Source organism: Vigna unguiculata, chromosome 8, assembly GCF_004118075.2.
Source record: "Vigna unguiculata cultivar IT97K-499-35 chromosome 8, ASM411807v1, whole genome shotgun sequence".
In the NCBI taxonomy this organism is placed as follows: domain Eukaryota; kingdom Viridiplantae; phylum Streptophyta; class Magnoliopsida; order Fabales; family Fabaceae; genus Vigna; species Vigna unguiculata.
Window position 1 is genome coordinate 32,411,557 of NC_040286.1, and position 21,797 is coordinate 32,433,353.

Here is a 21,797-nt window from a genome sequence, read left to right on the forward strand (position 1 = left end):
TAAATACATAGAAGTAGATTATCAAGTAGTCCAAAACTGATATTGCATATTGTAAAACGTACTCTTCATCCTTTTCAGCAACTAGATAAGCATAAAGAAAACTCACTAAATATTTCTGTCTATTCTATTTCCTCAACTTGAACAACATGATGGAAATTGAATAATGCTGAACCATCTAAAGACTAGTCAACATCACTCCTACACAAGTACACAACATATTGGCTTCAGGTAAAAGGCAAATGTCTTAACCTTGTGCACCAATTTCACCATCCAAGATTGCATGCCTAGTTAAAACAATCTCTTTTACAAGATTTCTGTAAGTGAAAGGTCTAACAACCGCTCGCAAAAATAGCTCTGGAGGAATTCTGCTTCTCTTAATCCTTTTTCTCCATTTTCCAATCCCAATATACTTCCACTCTTCTGGACTCACCTTTGCTCGCTTGCCTCTCAAGGCAGTTTCATCTCCATCTACTGAGGGTGCTGTCTCTTCCTCTACATTGTGCATCACTGGTTGCTTCTTATTCAGCTTTTTATTGGTTTCAAGAGCCTTCCTTGCCAGATTTTCCATTGCATCCCCGCTACCTAATGCTTTTTCAAACTCCTCGTTCCAATTAAAGTCAGTCTCATCCTCTTCCATGGCCTCATATTTGCCGTCTTCACCTTCCTCCATGTCCATCACTAGATCTTGGTTTTTATAGGGATCAACATCATCATCATCATCATCATCATCATTCAGCTCCTCTTCCTCCTCATCATCATCATCATCTGCGTCATCATCACTACCTTCATCCTCAATCCAATCGAGAATTTCAGTATCATCAGGATCATCAACAACAGCATCATCTTCTTCATCAGGAGCATCACAACCCAGCTCCATCTCTTCCAACTTAGCCTTCCACTCCTTTGTATATGGATGTAACAATTCCACGGGATGGTTTTTCAACAGAAACTCCAAACATTTTGACTTTTTCTCATCACTCAATTTATCATACGCATTCACCACATCATCGACAAATGCCTTTTGATTCACCTTCACAATCTTACACAATCCGCCGTAGTAAGTACACAACTCAACACTACCATCATCGTTTTCCAACTCAAAAAGAAAATCCTGTTCTGTTTCAGGGTTAAGTTGTTGAATTAGTGGCTTGAAAAAGCCATCCTGTGGCTCAAACCTACACTGGAACACAGGCTTCTTCACATATACAATATCAGGTCTCATCCATGCAGCACATTGCCCTATCGCCGACCTAGCCTTGTTCCCAAGTCTACCCATCAAATTCCACTTATCCAATCTCTGTTGACCAGCCTCAAGTACTACTTCACAAACTAGCGTCCATTGCTCCCACGGAAGCTCTGAAAGTCTCCACCTTGGGTGCCTTACAAATACCCAAAAATACCTTAACTTGCTTTGATCCAGCTGCTTCACTTTTTCTCCATAATCTTCAGCCATTTCAGCTTGTTCAATTTTCTCCCACTCCTCATGGTCCCTCACTTCACCGATTAGCGTCACACACTCATCCGTGATCCCTCCCCGAACTGGATCGCCCACAACAACCCCACGCCAAGAGTAGGGTCCATATTGACCATACTTGTACCAATCATAAGGATGACGCAAATTTGGGTCATCCTTCTCCATGAACCGGACCATTCGATCATACCCGAGGCCAATCTGTTGGAGCTCATCCTCAGTGAAGTTATCAGGATAATTCCCACCACCATGAGGGTTTTTCAGCCTGTAGAACAGAGACTCCGCATACTTCTTGGTTCTTGCGCTATTAATGCGCCTCCACCGACTCCGTAACTCTGCAGCGCCTTCAATTCGACCACCCGAGGAGCCATCACCACCAGACTTCTTGCTACGACCAGCGTAACACCTCAGGTCCCTTCTTGTGCCCGCTGAATTCCGCCCCAAAATTGAGGATTCACTTACTGGTTTAGGGATTTGGGAGAGTGATACAACTGCAAAGCGTCTGTGTGAATGGAATTTTAGGTTTGGGGTTTTGTGAAAAGGCCTGAGAGGAGAAAGTTGAAGGTATGTTGAAGATGGGTTGAGTGTTGTGGGCAAGAATTCACTTCTAAAATGCCTGAGATCCATCTCAAAAACCACCCAACACCACCAGCTAAACACATAAACAATTGCAAAACAAATTAGTTTTTCAAACCAGAATCATCGAAAAAACAACAACACTAGTTCAGTGTTTCAAAAACGAGAATCATTATAAAGCCCAGACACGGCAATTTTGCCTCGCGTCCCACTTCCGAAGCGTCTCCGACACGGACACGCCGGCGAATCGTGTCCGACGATGTTTGTGGAGTTGGACACGGTTTGCGGAGTTCTTGGACACGCGTGTCAGTGAAGAATGACACCAAAATGCGGGAAGAAAAAGTCTGTGAACGTGGAAGAGTAGAACGTGAGTGGCGCAGTTTCCAGCTTCTGTGATTGTTACTCTCTTCGTTGCCTGAAGAAGAAGAAAAAGGAAGCGGTACGTGTTGCTGATATAAACTGTGAATAGATAGATAGTTTGAAATGCTGAAGCTGCTGGACCAAGTGAAGAAAAGATTATACCTAAAAATGAGTTGGGAGGGCGAGTGAACCTAATTATAATACGGATTAAAATCTTTTTATAAATTATAATACGGATTGATTTTTAATTTGGCTAACATAGAATCTAGTCCATCTAGATTAAATTTGTGGTGAGCTGAATTGGTTGACCAACCTGCAAATAAAAGATCACATAAATGATTTTTGTTAATTTAAGCTTTATATTTGGATCAAGTTAGTTGTTTTTTTAGCCAACACATAGATAATTTGTATTTTTTATGATTTTAGTTTGTATTTGAATTATATTGAAGTTTATTTAGATTTTAATTAGAATTATAATTTAGTTATGACCAAAAAAAATAAAATATTTGTATTTTTTTTTAATTGAGTGAGCTAGATCTGTTTAACCTACCAGATTACCCGTTTTGACATCTCTAATTATACCAATAAAAGTATATAACTATTTGAAAAATATTTGTATTCAGCGTATTATCTTACGTATATTTATAATATAACCTTGACAGGTAAAGTTGAAAAACGTTAATTGAAATATTAAAATTAAATGATAATATATTCTTAAGAAAAATAACTACATAAATCCTTTTTATTTGTTTAGAAAGTTGCATATAATTTTAGTGTGTTTTTTTTTTTCATTTTCAGCTCCATTTATATTGTGTCCTTGAATAGAATTTAAGCCTAGCTTACTCTTATCCATTTTATTAATGCAGAAAAGGGTTAAAAAAATAAACTAAAATCCGAGAAAGAAATGAAATGAAGAGGAAATAATTAAGAAGTGCTGAATCATTTAGTAAAATAAAGTCAAGTCGCAGTCAAAAAATTGTAACCTAACTTGTGTCATTTCTTAGTTTATTTTTAGATTTTGTTATATCTTAATCACTTTTAATATCTCCTTACAATTTTTCCTCTAATATTAAAATCATAACAAACTTACATCTTATTTAATCTTTTATTTACTTATTTAGTAAAACTATAGATATTTAAAAAAAAAAAAAATACATACTTCAAATATCTCAAAAAATGCAGATACTAAACTAACTCCGATAATAAATCAAATCTTTTGCAATATTTCCTTTCACTAAAGGATCAAGTTTGGACCACTTAAACAATTTTGACTTCCCTATTTAAAGAAATAATATTTTCTGTAATTATTATTATTAGAAGGTAGCTTTTTAATAGATAGATTAAAATATGAACTATAACTTCTATAAATTTACTTTCAAAATAACTCTATTATTATTATTATTATTGTCGTCGTCTCTATTATTATTATTATTATTGTCGTCGTCATGCTTTCGATTTAGAAAACACTTAAGAGGTTAAAGTTTAGCCAACGCAAGTAGATTTTTCTGAATTTGGAAGTAGTGCTAACAGCAACAAGAACAAACAAAGTACCATTGGTTACAGCAAACTGAATAACAAGCCATGGCTTGTGACTATCCATGCTTATTTTCATAGAAAGTTTCTTTAAGTTAAAGTACACTCAACGGATCTAGGTGTGGAATGGTGAGAAACAGAAAAAAAAAAAAAAAAAAAAAAGGCATTTAAGTTAAAATCTGTCTGGTGTTCGTCCTAAAACTGTGATATACAAATAAATTAAATTATATAAACATGTTACATGATGTGCACACTATACGAATCCAACTGCTCTGGAGATTGGGTGTCAAGAATTAAAATTGAAGGATATTTGGTGGTGCCTCATCCTCCTATTCGTAGAAAATCAGTGTGACTCTTGCTGTTGATTTCCCCATTGCAGTTGCAGAGATGTAAAAGAGTGAGTTTTCATTATCCGCGAAGACGCTTGTCACAAACCAAGACCCTATAACTTGCATGAGGACCCTCAGATGTGTCTCGCAATGTGACATGCCAGCCCATGGCATTACCAATCTCAATAAGCTCATCCATGATGGCAAGAGTATCACGGATGTATGCCCGTCCACCAGGTCTGAGTATCCGATCCATCTCAACCATAATTGATGACACATTGCATCTGATAATACACAAATGAATGAAACAATAGTAAACTCAGACGTAACAACTTAACAAGGTAAACTTGAACAAGTTTCTTTTATGCAATACGCATTGATGAAATCATAATACATGATCTACATGAAGAATAAAAATACAAATAAAACTTATTTCTAGATGGACAAATGTTTAGATGCAGGTTATCAAGGAATAAGCAGCAGATTACTGTGGTAATGGAGGATGAGTTACACATCCGATATTCAAACCATTTTACTTTGCTAGAGAGAAATAGCATCTTGAGTAGTGAAGTGTAATTACTAATCCTACGAACGGCAGATTAAAACAAACAAAGAACAGAAATAGAGGTAAAAGTCGGTGGAGCCACCATGAGTCTACCTGACATACTTTTAATACTCAAACCTTTTTTCTTTTTTTTTTTTTCATTTTATCAAAACAATCGCAAAAGTAACCCAGAAAAAGATAGACAGACAGTTGAGAAGTAGAGAAAAAAGTACCTTTTCTTCTCAACGGAAAGCAGGTTCGCAGCATGCAGTAAATCATAAGTTCTCGGATAGGTGTCAAACGGTTCGCACCTAAATTACAAAAAACATAAATAGAGAAATATTACAACTTTCTGCCAGGTTCATAAAATATTGGTACAATATTTTTAGAATGTATTCCGGTTTGAGGCTAAGGCCAACAGCTGGGCTAAACACAAAAATTAGTTACAGGAGACACGGCAGGGGAGAGGGTATTAGGTATCTTTTCATTTGGAACCTTTAGAGGTTGGGCAGTAAGAGCTTCAATCCTCTCCCTGAGGAGCATTAGCTTACAGGGGTCATCTAATGTGATAGTTTGTGTTTTTCAAATCAATAACATTGTTTTTTGTTTCTATTGAGTTTGATTCCTAATAGTATGCGTTTAACAAAATGACTAATAATTTTAATAAAATACCAGTCATGCATAACTCCAATCAGCCCGCGGTCATATATAACAGGTAAGGTGTTTGAACCACTAACAGGAACAACATTCATAACCCAGCTGTCAAGATTCTGATCAATCAATGCTGCTGCAAATCTGCGAAGTACACAAATATACTAATCAGAAAATCCTAAATTCATAATATAACACGAAAAGAAATAGGATAACGACCATACCCTCCAAAACCAGCTTTCATGTCCATAACATTTCTTAATTTCATCTTCTTCCAACGTAAGACACGTACATAGCTTGCTATAATCTCACCCCAGTATTTTGATTCAGCCTTAAAAAGCTCATTTCTGGATATGAAAGCATCAAATTTTATGCTTTGAAGCCTATCAGGTGGAGTATGCAATCGTGCAGGCCATCTGGCAACATTTGCTCCATATCCATTCTCAGGCAGTCGGGAGATGCAAGCTTTTAGATTAGCATACCTAAATTAATGAAGCAAATAATGAAATTGTCAATATCGGGCTTTTTATAAAACACTCCGATGCTTGATAAAGTTATCACAAAGCAGACCCAAATTGTTCATTTTTAAGAACTATACAACTTGTCATTAGGTTTCTTCCTAACGGTTGGCACTGGGTTAAAAGGGTGTTTATATAGACTACAAAAGATTGCAAATATCACAAACAAACAAGTAGAGTAAATTTAGATAACATATTCCGCATCGTTGAATACCCATACATAATAGTTTCTGTTTCCTTCTTTTCAATTTTTTTTCTGCTTTATCCACAAATATTATGTGCTCTACAAGGTAATTTACGTGAATTTTAAAATATTTATATAGTGGCTTCAGTGAATTGTTGGTCATGGAAATAACTAAACTTTTTATTTTATTTACATATAACCCAAAAAAAAATAGTTCTTACTTGGGAAGCTCTCTATCACAGAAGATGACAGTAAATTTGGCATTGATCACATAATTGGAGAAGACAAAAAAATGTCATAATAATCTGTAGATCAGGAAGGCAAGAACACAAACCAAACATTGTCGGGGTCATCACTTTGGCCACACAGTACAGGTTGAGTTCCTGCCTCACGATTTAGATAGCAGCTATTGTCAGAAGGTTTCTGCCATATTGCAACATACCCATCTTTTTTTAAAAACTTCCAGCATAGACGAGTAGTAAGATTAAGCATCTCTGAGATAGCAAACAATTTCATGGGTACATCATGTCAGAAAATGATAATACTAATACCGAGGTACAAAACTAAGCATTATACAAATACAAGAACCAGCTGAAAAGTTACAAGAAATTCAACTTATAAATAGTTATCAAGTTGAATGGTACCTTTCCATTGTTCTTCTAACACTTCCTCGTGTTTATAAACAGGTTGGGCAGCCCAGACAAAGTACCCACCTGCCCTTAGCATCCTATTAACTTCAAGCAGTAAAATACCATCTTCACCACAAGTAAAAATATAGATGTTAGAGAAGAAATTCAAAGTGAGCAACTGACATAGATATTGGAGTAGCACATTGAAAAGGATCTCATTTTATATTCAACAACAGTACTTTTTATAAGATTTAAAGCATTCAGAAAAGAGTCCTGCCCTCCCCCCTCCTCATTCAAACCCTTTTCAACTAACAAGGAAACACCATATCAGGTAAAAATTGATATCAAATCTGCACACATGGTAACTAGTTATTAATTTTCTTAATAAGAAAAATCTAACGGGGAAGAAATCAGGACCCAGCAAAAGATGGTAATAAAAGATTAAAGGATCTTTGATGTGCTTGTTAATTTAAGGAAGAAAAATATGAAGATTTACTAGTCAAAACACAACATATAAATACAGTCATTCATGTCATAAAGAAATAGAAACTCAAAAGACAACTGAGAAAATGAAAGGGAGTGGGAAGCTTTAAGAACCACTGACTAAATACAACATGACTCCCACTAATCAAGTAGCTGATAGAAATCATACCATCCCGAGTCCAATTAATTCTACAGCGTGAACAATGTATCATGTCAAAAGCTTGACTTGGATATAACAATCGTCTAGTTGCAAATGCAGCAACCATTGCTGGCACACCACGCTCAAGAGCAAACTGAATCTGATTCTCATGAACATCCTTGGGAGCAACAGACATGGTTATAACATTTCGAGACAGTAAGTATGCACCAAAACTAGCAACACCGCAGCCAACATCAAGAGCGACTCTTATGTTCTGCCCAAACTTAATATCAGGAACCGTCTACAAAACCATGACATATAAACATCAGAATCATAAAAGAAGACACACCTACACTGTCCATAAAAGCAAAACCAAGGCATACAATATTTTATTTAATAACCTCGGAAATATGATCCAAGTATTGATCCGCTCCATGTATAAATTGTGTACCACCCCCAGGAAACCTAAACTTATCCTTGCCTTTGGAAATCCAGTTTTGACCCCCTTTATCTTCAACAAGACGAGTGTGAGGAACATTGCTGTACCAAACCTACAAGAAAAAACACATAACATTACATTAAGAAACCATTGTAAAAGCACCCTATCCAAAAAGAAGGACAAGTAAATTCTCAAATTTAGACACAAAAATGTTTACACTAGTGCATGACTGGGAGCAACTTTTCTTTTAGAAAATAATAATCCTTTTCTTTTTTCCAAAAAAGTATAAAAACAGGATGACATTATATAAATTCAGTAAGAAACATCTATGTACAAACAACCAAAATTTTAACATCATATTAATGAACAAGATCACATTATAAAGTAGCCAACTGCTATTAAATGTAAGTAAGTATAACTTCATGTATAAATTATGAATTTGATTACAAGCACTGACGTGAAGAAAGATTTTAAATTGTCATCCACTTAGAAAACACTCTGTTCGTTTTTATAATAGTCATTATGTTCATAAAATGAAGCGGAAAACCTTTTACAGTGACAAAAATGCATGGAAATTAAAATGCATCCATAATGTAATTTTTTTTACTACATATTAGAATCGCTTTAGCAATGATAATTTGTAATTGATTGACAGTTTACAAAGGTTTAGGATGCCAGTGCATAACAATTAAACAATCAAATTAAACTGAAAAAAGTAAACCATTAGTATTAGTAGTAGTTAGTATAAAGTGATCCAAAGAAAGACTTACTAAATAAGTTCCCAAATGACGAAGTGAATGTTAGTACAACACCAATGGTTTTCCGTAAATTTTCACCAACTTAGTTTCATGTTGAAAGATTAATTTTGAATGCAGATTTGATTATAGGTTCAAGCAACTTTAGATAGTTTTTTACGTTACAAAAAGAATTTTATACTATTGAGTTGTACAAGTCACTTCAAAATCAATTTTAATCAAAAACAATTTTGCCAGTAATAATCCAAAAACATAGGAAGGAAGCTGTTACCTCGTCGCGGCTTCTGGGCCAAGGAATCGAGGGACGGTACCCTTTAGGCGGCGGAATCAAGCAATGGAATCGTTTCCCCTCTTCGGGACAGTGCCTCTCGAATCTTTCTCCTCTCTCCGTGGACTCGAGTTTCCGAATCGCATCCTCGTTGTCCAAACACGGTATATGCTCGCTCATGCTGCGCGGGCACATTCCAAACTTGCTCACAGCCACTCTGGGAGCTGAGTCGGAATCCTCGGCGACGAGGCTCACGTTCCCCGCCTCATCCGGCGCGCCGTCCTCGAAGTCACCAACCTCGAACTCGTCGGACATGGTGCCATTCTCGTTGAGGATCCCGAAGCGCTTGAACACGTCCTGAGGCTCAGAAGCGGGGGGAGGTACGGGGAGAGGCACGGGGGGCTTTGGAGGCGTGTGGGCATCGATTATGGCGGAGACGTTGAAGAATTGGTTGAAGTTGGGGGATACGGTGACCTCGGCGGCGGTGGCGGCGGTGGTTGTGGCGGAGAAGAAGATGAGCTGGGGAGAGGAACCGTCGGAGAAGTGCTTGCCGACGAAGAAGAATGTGAGGGCAACGAAGATGAAGAAGAAGACGATCTTGAGGGTGGTTCTGGGGTAATCGGCAATGGTGGCGGTGTAGGGTTTCATGCTGGTTCGATTCGCGAATCGAAACGAATCGTTTCGATGAGACTTAATTTGATGCAGTGTGCATGTGACGCTGCTAATAACTGTGCCACTGGAACGGAGGAACTGAAGCACAGCACCGACGCAGAAGTAAAACGGCAATGTTCATTTCTCTTTTTCGTCACTAAGCTTTTATTAAATAAAAAATAATACCATATGTAGGAGAAAATTGTTCACAATAGCAAATCATAGAAATTATAGATAAAAAAAATATTGCTAGAAATATTATAAAACTGAAATCAAATAGTAAGTAATATGTTGTACAAAAATATTATTTCCTATATCTTCATAATTAAGAAGTTTAAATTAATTTTCTTTTATTTATTTAAAATTTTCTTTCTTCTTAAATATATAAACGTTATATTGATTTTACGCTTTTCCAATTCCTTGATACTTTCATTGAAAAAAAGAAGAAGAAATTAAACAGTGTGGTTGTATTGGTAACAGTGGCACATATATGAATAATAAATAGGAGCACCATCATAGTTTGCGTGCTTATGAATTCCGACACCTTTGCTTTCCTGTGAAGATTATTAATTTGTTGGCTATTCTATTTTTATCTTTGAAAAAAAAAACACCTTCATTTTTATCTTTATATTTAATAAGTTTTAAAAAGTTATTCTATTTTCATTCCCATAGGATATCGAATATAAAATTTGCAATTTTTTGAAGGCCATGAATAGTTTCACATGGTTTGTATAATTTTCTGAAAAATAAATTAGACAATTATAGTTTTTAGAATTTTCTTAGTTAAATTCTTCTTTTAAAATCGATTTTATGAGATGGGGGAATCTGATTCTTTTAACTTCATTTTTTTACCTTGAAAAATAATATCTTACAAGAAAATCACGTCACGTTGAATTAAAGGAAATTTATATAAATACTTGCAGAAATATTTATCACAAATAAAATAAATTTTATTCATTCTTAAAAATATGATTCTGGTAACCTGTGATATTTGTATTAAATTATTTAATATGGCAAATAACTATATTTCAAATAACTATATAAAGATTCTCATATATGTTTATGGCAAATCAAATATATTCTAATTATTCTTAAGTATATATGATTCCCACCTAATATATTATTCTCATTAATCATCATTTGGTACATAATTACTCTAATTTTGTATTATTAAAAACCATTGCATTAGGTCAACATAATTTGATTTTTTTTTTCTTTGTATATGCAGTTAGCTTTCTAAATTACTCAAAGTCTAATAAGATTCTTCTTAAAAGATATAAATGATACGCAAATAAAAATTGTGCAAATCTTACAATTGAAATACAAATTGATTATTATGCTGAATGGTGAATTAATTCATATATATTTTCTACCCAAGTCTCTCATATAATCTTATTTTATATATATATATATATATATATATATATATATATATATATATATATATATATATATATATATATATATAATATGATTCAGATTTGTTGTTGAAGATCAAAGTATTATTATTTTAAATAGAGAAAATAAATATAATAATAATAAAAGTTGAACAAAAATAATATATTTTAATCCAGTTTTGTAAAAAAGTTTTGGATTATTCTGACTTTTATTAGTGACGGATTTAAGAATTAAGTTAATAGAGAATTATAAATTATTCGTCTCGATAGGGAAGAGAAGTATATAAGATTAAAAGAGACAAGATAATATATTTTTCAGTGATAATAATTTTAACAAAATCATATATGTAGTTTGCTTATGCTAAACTATGTGTAAAGTTCGTTGTTGGTTTTGATAATCACTTGTGATAAGTTTTAGTTAGTACATTGTTATGCAACAAGAGTGAATTAGGCCAAAGAAAAGCACCCATGGCAAAGTCTCTTTTGTAAGCCAAATCACCATTTGTTGGCAAGCCATATTCCTTGAGGAGGCTATCAAGCTTCCACTCAGGCATGTCTTCGTAATCTTTCTGAGTGTATCTTGGATAGTGCAGAGGCATCTGAAAGAATCCAACACTGTTCTTTTCTTGACTTTCCATATACAACTCTTTCTTTTCTCAAAACTAGGACTTTATTAATTACAACTCTTTTGTATATACTATGATTTCAGGGACATAATATATATATTTGGAGAGTTAATGAGTTGATTTGAGGTTGATTTGGCATGAAGGGTGTCACATGAATGGGTTGGTGCACCTTCTCTCATGCATCAAGTTAATGCTTTCGTTGCTTCATCACATGTTTGCTCTTGTACATCAAAGTGTTTTAGATATTTAGTGGAATGATAAAACTTATATATGTATCATTCTAACAAGTTATAAGCATTGGATAGAGGATTATATATATATTCAGTCGCGAAATTAAAATTCATCGTTATTTGAAACTTTGATACATTTTGGTATCTCAAATTTAAAAATGAATAGATATAGTATTTTTAATCAAAACGTATAACTTTTTTTACATATTAAACAATCTTCGAGATTATAATGTGTTATATAGTGTAAACAACTTAAACGTCAATTCAAAACGTCACTCAAAACTTAAAAAAATTTACGAAATTAGATTAGAAGAACTATACATTTATTTTTAAAGTTGGTGATCAAATTATATTAAAATTTCAAAAATGGATAAATTTCAATTTCACATTACAGTTTAGAACTAACAACATATATAAATATCTATATTAATGAATAATTCAACAATTTTATTATGCATTTTAGTCAATGTGATGTTGTTTTTAGAATGAAAATATTAAATTGTGAAAATAAAAAATGAATACTCAATGCCATAAATTGCAACCAATACACTGTACAAGGATAGACTTTACATGCCTGAAAAATTCTAACAATGGAAAAAAGTGCTCTGAATATAATAAGTCTAAAAATAAGAGATTTAATAACATAATGACACTGAACAAAATTATAATGAAGAGTTTTGAAAATCAATACAAGAAAATCACTTGTAATTTTTTTTTGGGCAAGTTTAGTTGTTCACTTTATGTAATTTTGTTATTATTATGTTGTTATAAATAAAATTAGTCATCTTAGAAGAAGTAGTTGTTGATTCTAATTCTATTTAATTTTAAAAGATAACACTTTTACGTTATTTCTAATTTTGTTCATATTATTTCCATTCATTTGTTAAACATACTTATACTTTCATTTCAATATTTTATGATCAAAATTGTTCAAGAAACAATTGAAGACAACAATAAAAAGAAAATAATAAAATATTTAAAAATACTCAACGTGGAGTAAAGCCAATAATTACTATAAAAGAAAACGAGAAATCATAAATAGCAAGAATATGAAATAATTAATGAGATATTCAAGCAATATTCAACAACAAGTAGAGAGCAGTAATTATTTTAGATAAAGAAGAAAGGTCATAAATGGCAATCAAATGGGAGTATGCATTATTACAATGCTTATAGGCATTTTTAAATATGTGAAGGGGACATATTAGTTAAGAAAGTGGATAAAAACATTAATTTATCTACTATAGTTTGGAAATGCACGTGGTTTTAATTGATTATATGTATTTGGAATGTAAATATTGATAACTCATGACGATCGATACATTAGAGTTAGGCGTATTTATTGGTCGGGTTGGGTTGATTTGGGTCTAAGAAGGTTAATCTGACCCAATCCAAATTTAATATTTGAAAATCAGATTCGACTATTTTATTTTTTGGATTATGCGGGTTCGGATTTATTCGGATCGGTTACAAGCGGATGTATTGCGGTTATCCGAATCAAATGTAAAATAATGTGAGATTAAAAGAAAAATAATTTCCAGCCATGTTTCTCCAACTTCTCCACATTTTGGGTGCTTTCTATCACCACACCACTGCACAGACCTAGCAAACCCCACCACACCGCCACCTACGGAGCCGATAGAGGAAGATTGGTGAAGATCGAAGTAAATCGGGACAGATCGAACCTGATTGCGGCAGATCGAACCTCATAGTGGCAAATTGAACCAAAAGGAAGCATATCAAAACATATCAAAGTAGATTGGTCCACAACGCGCACTCGCCTAAGATGAAGTAAGCTTGGTTTGCAATTCAACTGCGTTTTGACACTCGTCCTTCAAAAGAAGAATCATTTTTGCAATATTATTTCTCACAGGAAATAAAGAAGAGAACGTTTGTGTTAAATGGTATTCCATGAGATCAGAAGGGTTTTGAAAATTTGTTGATTTGGTTTTCAAATGTATTGCAGATGCAAAAGGGTGAGGAGATTAGCAGCAACAAATCAAGGTTTGAGAAAAAATTTAACTAATTCTAGGTCAGATCAGGTATCCATAGATTTTTTATTTGGTACGCGTACCCGAACATTTATATCTATATTTACATGAATATTTTTATCCGCTTAATCCAAATTCAAATACATCAAACAAAATTCATCCGTTCTTTGTCGATTTTCATGGGATTGTAGGGTTGAGTATTTTTTCACCCCTACTTAAAGGTGATTATCACACATTTATGATGTATAGTTTATACTAACAAATTTAAATAGTGATATAAATGTGTTAAATTGATTATTTGGTGTTTTCCAAAGTGAAGCTCCTTCATTATAATGCACAATATGGGATAATATTTTTGATAACAACGAATGAGAATGTACACTAATCAATTTCCGTTTACTCACAAAAAAATGGACATAGGTGAACTGACCTCAAGAAAAGAATCACAAGTTAGTTTTATTGATTTGTGTTGCATATTGTTTGCCTTGCAAGCATGTAGACATGTCTGGATAAACATTTTAAAAAATATATATTTATAAATATTGCATCAATAACTTTATTATAATATTTCAAATTTTTATTGTACCTATGAGTTTGCAATTAACAATAAAATTGAAATAAACTAATAAATATATGATTAACCACTAAAAAAATGCCAAAGATAAACAGAGGATCAGTTGATAAAATTGTAATACATTGAGAAAATGTATGTTTCTAATTAGAAAGTACAAATATTTGTCTCCGCATTTTCAAGTTAGAAATAATTATTATACTTGTAAAGGATAATACTAAATGAAAACAAGAGAGTCTAGGATACAAGCTTGAAGTGAGAAAACAAAAGTAAATAAAATAAGATCAACTATTTCAAAGATTAAAACATAGTCTGACGCATGATATTTCTATTGCCAATAACATTTATCTTGATTAATTAACTTCATAATAACATTCTCAAATATATTGAGGAGAACAAAAAAGTTATTTGCAAAATATTAATATATAGTAAAAAAATGTAGATTTTTTTTTTATGTGTTAAAATCTAATATGATTAAGAATATTTATCACATGCATTATATTTCATAACATAATTCTTAAGTTTTAATGCTTAATAAAGGAAAGGAAAACTTTTATTACAAAATGCATTTGATGTACTTACACTTGTGGACTTTTTAATTTAAATAAACCTAATAATTAATTATATGTCAAAATTTCACCTCTGGTTTTATTTTCTCTTCTACTGCTCTTATATTTTTGGCTGAAATGTCCCAGCATTACCATCTATCTCTATCTGATCTGCTCACTGTAAATTTTGTGTTAACAAACTTAGTTTGTATAAAAAACATCATAATGATGATTAAAAATATACATTGAAATTATTTTAAGTGAATATTAAATAATTGATAACAAATATAGTTAAACATTGAAAGTTAATGAAGTGTGAAATAAGCAATTAATGCAAAAGTAAGGTTAATTAACACAATTAAAATGCACACAATCGTAATTAAAAACTGTAGTTAATTTAAATAACTATTACAATAATCGAAGAAAAAACTGTAATATCAATCAATTTAGTGAACTTACTCATTATTGTGTTAATTGCACCTAATTAATACAGTTAGTGTGACTAACATAAATACTTTTTTCTATTTTTTCAAATTTTTTTTGTATTAAAGTATATTACATGAAAGCCCACTGTGAAAATTATACCATTGGCAAAAAAAATCTCATGAATTTTGAATAAACTTATCGTATTGTATGTAGAACAAGAAAAGGAAAGCACAAAAGAAAAATGAAGGTGGCCAATGAGTTTGCTTAAGCTCGTATCATCATCTCCCAGTAGCTCATCAACTTTTTTCATCAACATTCACCATTGAATCTTCATTCATGACCAACGAAAATTCTTTGTTCAACCTATCTGTAAAATAGTTTTGTTGCTATATATTTTGCCTAACTAAACCTCCACTGTGCAATATCAAATATAAATAGGGAGTACCAAAACTTTCAAATACTCTTTTATTGTTTGCTGATATATATAGAAGAGCTAATGTTGTTTCCCTGAAAGAAAGATCAATTGTTGGATCCTCCTGACCCCAAATGTTTGCCTGATCGATGGAGAGTCTTGTTCTTCAGAAGAAAAATCTGTTTTCATATTTCCCCAAATCAAAAAAGTGAAAAACTTCTCAAGAGTGTCAAAACTTGGAGCAGAGATCCCGATGGATACTACAAAAGGCAAGAGCAGTGCAGCACATGTTTTCATGAGAATCCTTTTCATTTCTGTATGGCATTTAAGCTGATGCAAACGCCAAAGTCTCATCCTCTTTAAATGATGTTGTGGAGTTTCGTCTACAGAAGAATACAATACAACACAGCAGAAGAACAAATAAGGTTCACTGGAAATTAACTGAACTGCCTTGTCTGATCACTTATCGGATGAGCCCAATCCAATAATCATGAATATCGAAAATTGAGCTGAGTACCACTTGACCCACTTTTCCTAACTCTGGTAACTTCCAGTAAAACAAAACTTAGCTCTGTACAAATCAAAAAGCTATTCAACAACTTTTGGGACATACCCTTCCCTTTTGAGTTCCTCATAGAGCAAAAATATTATGTTACTTATATCTATAGAGTCAAGGCATAAGCCATCTCCAGCATGAAATTCATGCAAGTGATTCTCAATTTCAATCCAGCTACAACCAGGAGTTTTAGTAATACCTTTCTGTCTCATCAGCAATCTCATCCTTGCAGAATCTTCCCACATGTTCAGATTTGCATATATTTTTGAGGAGATAATATAGTTCCCAGAATTTGAAGGATCCACCTCCAGAATCATCCGCATAACCCGTTCCCCTATATCTACATTTTTATTCCTTCGACAAGCACCAAGCAAAGCACCTAATGTAACTTTGTCTGGTTTTTCAGGCATTTTCTCAATTAGATCCCATGCCTCGTATAAATGACCCGCACGTGCCAAAAGATCAACCATACAAGAGTAGTGCTCAATTTTTGGTACCAATCTGAACAATGTGCTCATCATATCAAACAATCTATGGCCCTCAGCTACCAGGCCTGCATGCACACAAGCAGAAAGCAACCCTACAAATGTTATGTCATTAGGGCGTGCACCTCCACCCTCATCTGACATGCGCTGAAATAGTGATAGTGCCTCCTTGGCTTTTCCATGAGAAGCAAGTGCAGAGATCATTGCATTCCAAGAAGCTTCATTTTTCTGGGGCATTTCTTTGAAAACTCTCTGCGCACTTTCTAAACTCCCACACTTAGCATACATATCAATCAACGCAGTAGCAACAAAAATATCATGCTGAAATCCTCTTTGTGATGCATGTTCATCAATCTGTTTCCCCAAATCGAGAGCGCCAATGGTTGCACATGCAGAAAGCACTGCAGTCAGGGTAATTTTATTTGCCTTAACACTGTCGTCCTTCATGGCATGGAATAAAGAGATCGCTTCATCCGCCATTCCATTCTGAGCATATCTGTCATGTTTGTGAAAATCACAGGATAAGATAAAATGAATTTTTAGGAAAACCAAGACAGATCCGTAACTGCAAAAGTGATCGCAACTCGAACCTAGAAAGTATGGACAGAATTTATCTAATTATTGTATTATTCACATCAATTTTGTTATTAAACATTAAAAATAGAAGTTAAAAAACAAGTAAAATGAAACCAGGAGCATTCAAATTTTCCGTTCCCCACAAAGTATTTGAGACAGGTATTATTTTGAAGGGCCTGTTCTTGTTTTTGACATGAACAAAGCATCTTCGACTAAACCTACTACTAACCCAACCCAACACTATTATACGTCCATACACATAATGATGCTCATACAAGCCAAAAGATAGAACCACATAACTTAGGGTCTATTTGAATCATTTCTCTATGAACATTTATGAGAAGAGAAAATCAAAACCAAAATTTAAATAGTTTCTCCAAAAGTTAAAATTAACTTAAATAAAAGCTAATTTGTAAAATTTTTCTCATATTAACTTCTTCAAAAAAATATTTTTCTCTTATACCTAAATCAATTTTACCTTGTAAAGAAATTTATTTCGTTTTCCTTCTTATTTTCTTCTTTTGTAGGTACACATATCCAAACAGGCCTTAATCTCTAGAAAGAGTCTGAACAACAAACTCACCCACCCTGATATAACAGCATTCCACGTGATAACATCTCTGGTAGCCATGCTATCAAAGATCCTTCTAGCAGACCCCAAATCCCCACACTTAGCATACATACTAATCAAAGCAGAACCTACAAACGAGTTAAGAGCCATGCCACGTTCCACAACAAACCCCTCCACCCACCTCCCCAACTCCAAATCCCCCAACTCCCCGCAAGCCCCAAGCACACTCACCAGACTCATCTCATCCGGCTCAAACCCGTCCCGCCTCCCCATCTCCCCAAACACCTCTACAGCTTCCCTGGCACAGCCCGCCTTCGCATACCCAGCAATCATGGAGTTCCAGGACACCAAGTCCCGGTGGGGAATTTCATCAAACACCTTCCGCGCACATGCGGGGCGGCCACACCGCGCGTAGGTGGTAATGAGGGAGTGAGCGGAGTGGGGGTCTGAGTGAAGGCCGAGCTTGAAGAGGAGGGAATGGGCAACTCGGGCGTGGGAAACTTCAGCGAGGTTGGCACAGGAGAGGAAGAAGAAGGGGAAGGTGAAGTTGTCGGGGGTGACGGAGAGGGACTTCATGCGGTAGAAGAGGGTGAGAGCGAGAGGGTAGTTGTGCCAGGTTGTGGTGAGGGCGCGTATCATGATGTTGAAGGCGTAATCGTTGGGGTGGGGATTCATGTGGGAGAAGATAAGAGAAGCGTAGGTGAAGTTTTTTACTTGTATGGCTTTGGAGAGAAGGTGGTTGTGGTGGTTGTGAATGGAGTTCACCACCATTTGGGTATGAACCTGTTGCACCGTCTTCGTCGACCCACATTGCTTCACCAGCAACACCAGAGATTCCGCTGTCTGGTAACACTTCCCAACGTTTGCATTTTCAAACGCTGCAAGCATCCTCAGTTACCTCAGCTTCAACCTTTCTCTGTTACGTTAGTTTTCATATTTATGGGATGTAGCGAAAATATGGGAATGTAAAATGAAATAGTTGTAATAATGTTGTTCATTTGTTCTTGGGCCGGGCCTTATTTTTATTGGGCTGGGCCTGTAGGCGGTTGGTCTTGTTAGACCCACTCTATTATTCCCGAAGGGGGCTTTCTTTATGCACCTTCAAGTATTTTTTCCGCATCTCCAAAAATTTTTTAAATTCTAAAAGTATCTTTTTACCATTTGAGCATAACTATGTACATTACACCTCCAAAATTATTTTTGGATATCGATTTCCTGTGAATAATATTTTCAAAAGTCAAAATATATAATGGAAAGCCAACTTCCGAAAGTTAAAATATATAACCAAAGTCAACTTCCAGAAGTCAAAATATATTATCGGAAGTCGACTTCCGGAAGTCAAAATATATTATTGGAAGTCAACTTCTAAAAATCAAAATATATCACCAGAAGTCGACTTCCGTAAATCAAAATATAAACTTCTGAAAGTCAACTTCTAGTTATATATTTTGACTTCCGGAAGTTCACAACCGAAAATAATTTTAGGATGTGAAGTATGTGACTTTACTTAAATGGTCAAAATGTATTTTTAGAATTTAAAATTTTTTTGAGGTGTAAAAGAAATTTTGGAGGTGCAGAGAAAGAAAGACACTTCCTAAGTTATACATAATAATGAATTCATGTACTTGAAAGGTTGCATTAAATTTAGGTTTTGAATGATACATGGAAATTTGAGGATGTGTCTCTTGTTGTGCTTTTCTGGGACACATGTCCATGTTATCCACAATCAGGTAGTTAAGTGATTTGGTTGAACAAACCGACTTCGAATTATAAGCATGCCAAAAAACTTAGAAATTATTTATGGGGAGATATTGAAAATCGTTTGAGAAATAAATGATTGACTCTAACGAAAGATACATAATAATGGCAAGACAAATTTTGGAAGGTGACAACACTGCAAGAGCAAGTGAAGAAAGAATGACATGATTCACATTCATGTACCATCTCAAAATGACTCATTTAAGTTTAAGCTTGAGAATTAGGAAGTATATTTTTTTATTTGAAATTTTTTATTGAGTTTCCATTAGCAGAGTTGATTTAAAAAATACAAGATAAAATAGTTTTTATCTGATTAAATAAAGTGAGTAAATATGATTTGAAGCAGACAAAATTTAGGTGATTTTCCACACTCATTTCTCATCTTGTGTCATTTTCCTGATATGAATTAAAAAAGGAAAAATAATAATGTTATTATTTCACGTGGGTTGTAAACTTTTTGGTTGAGAAAAATTTATTTGTGGTTGTGGTTGACGATTAAACATTTGACATGACACAAACTGTCAAATGATTGTGTAACTAATTTGTGATTGTGGACAGGCACAAAGGTGTGTGTAGTAAAGTGAAGAGTGTTGTATGAATCAAATTTTAAATTTTTAAAATATTCTAAAATTCATCAACTATGTCATCTTACCAACATTCCCAACCAAATTAACTTCGAATCTATAAACTTAAGAAAACAGTAACAAAACAAAAAATAACTGTGTACAAGGAAAAATATTGTATAAACTTATAAGAATGTAAAAGGAATATAGTGGAAAAAGGAAAAAAAAATTGAGGGAGAAAAAGGAAAGCTCGTGAAGGCACACATTTGAAGTAACTCTAACATGCAAAAGGAAAATGAAAATGACAAGAAGAAAAACAAATCTGGTTCCATAGAAAGTGCATGTTTTTTTATTTTTATTTTTTAACTTATGAAGGAAATCATGTGGAAAAAATCGTATCACATGTTTACTATAAATTCCAAGATGAAAAAACATGGGAATCTTCTGATTGGGTGCATGAATAGGTGAGAATCGAATCAGTAAACTGTGCAACTAAGTAATAGTTAATAAATAAAAGTGACAATTAAAAAAAAGTAGTATTATCTTCATTCATTTTACAAAATTACAGAAAGTAAAATAAAATATTTAACAATATAAGGAAATAAAATAAACATTCCCTATTTGCATAAAAATAAGATAAACTTCAGTAACACTTTTTTATATTTGATCTTTTAATTTATTATCGGTGGATCTTAATTCAACATTGTTCTTAATTATGTATTAATATTAAGATACCTATTCTTATAAGTTCACATTATGTTATTTTATAGTCTGACATTTTATTATTAATAAAAAACAAACAGATAACTAAAGGTCGAGAAATTCAGAATTACTAAAATGATAGTTTTTCATCAGAAACTTCTTAAGTTTAAGTTTGGTTTTAATTGTGATTAAAATACATTGATAATTATTTGTATCAGGAAATTATCAACAATTTTTAATTTTTAAATCAATCACCATCCTTTGCAAAATTTTCACTTATTTATCTTCTATTTCTAATATATTTCGTTAATTTTTAAAGTCACTTTCTGTTTATTTCATTTTCCTTATCACTCTTCCAATAATGCAACCAAAGGCTTAAAGTTGAAGATATATAATATATTTCTTTCTCAAATATTTGATCGATGTTGACCTTAGACATGCCCTAATTTCACTTTCTGGTGTATTCATGCTTCCACTTTCACTTTATTGCTACTATTTTCATCTTTTAACCCTTCAAAATAGCCAAATACTTTCACAACAGGATTTAAAAACCTTTTAAGAAAAACATTTCATTAAAGACAAAACTCCTCATTTTCAAGATGTAAATTTTAAGAACCTTTTAATTAGGTCGATAAATTAAATAATTGAATTTCTGCTTTCGAAATTTTAAATCTACGTAAATTTATTTTGTAAAACAATTATTTTACTAATAGCAATTTCAAATATTATTTTAGTTATACCTAGCAAAATAGTTGATAGCTTAACTAAAACTTATTTTCCTTTGGGCTGGTTAAACTTAATTATTATATTAGAAAGTGTTCAGTGAAATTGGTGATTGAATTGATTGATAAATGT

At 33.4% G+C, this 21,797-nt stretch overlaps 4 protein-coding genes across 4 annotated transcripts; all 4 read right to left on the reverse strand.

Moving 5' to 3' along the window:
- Positions 1–2,588, reverse strand: LOC114194690. The gene has a single exon (XM_028085056.1). It carries the CDS (start codon positions 2,096–2,098, stop codon positions 245–247), a length of 1,854 nt encoding a protein of 617 aa, XP_027940857.1. The 5' UTR covers positions 2,099–2,588; the 3' UTR covers positions 1–244.
- A 1,376-nt stretch (positions 2,589–3,964) lies between these two features.
- Positions 3,965–9,689, reverse strand: LOC114194605 (probable methyltransferase PMT11). The gene is made up of 9 exons (XM_028084942.1): positions 8,883–9,689; positions 7,819–7,968; positions 7,448–7,718; positions 6,811–6,921; positions 6,501–6,660; positions 5,689–5,946; positions 5,486–5,608; positions 5,047–5,124; positions 3,965–4,553 (listed from the first exon to the last, which is right to left on the reverse strand). Exons 1-9 carry the CDS (start codon positions 9,525–9,527, stop codon positions 4,349–4,351), a joined length of 2,001 nt encoding a protein of 666 aa, XP_027940743.1. The 5' UTR covers positions 9,528–9,689; the 3' UTR covers positions 3,965–4,348.
- A 1,636-nt stretch (positions 9,690–11,325) lies between these two features.
- LOC114195125 lies at positions 11,326–13,493 on the reverse strand. The gene is made up of 2 exons (XM_028085516.1): positions 13,395–13,493; positions 11,326–11,577 (listed from the first exon to the last, which is right to left on the reverse strand). Exons 1-2 carry the CDS (start codon positions 13,491–13,493, stop codon positions 11,326–11,328), a joined length of 351 nt encoding a protein of 116 aa, XP_027941317.1.
- Positions 13,494–15,480: 1,987 nt separating this feature from the next.
- Positions 15,481–18,854, reverse strand: LOC114193668 (pentatricopeptide repeat-containing protein At2g34400). The gene is made up of 2 exons (XM_028083556.1): positions 17,936–18,854; positions 15,481–17,268 (listed from the first exon to the last, which is right to left on the reverse strand). Exons 1-2 carry the CDS (start codon positions 18,805–18,807, stop codon positions 16,320–16,322), a joined length of 1,821 nt encoding a protein of 606 aa, XP_027939357.1. The 5' UTR covers positions 18,808–18,854; the 3' UTR covers positions 15,481–16,319.
- Between the last annotated feature and the right edge of the window lie 2,943 nt (positions 18,855–21,797).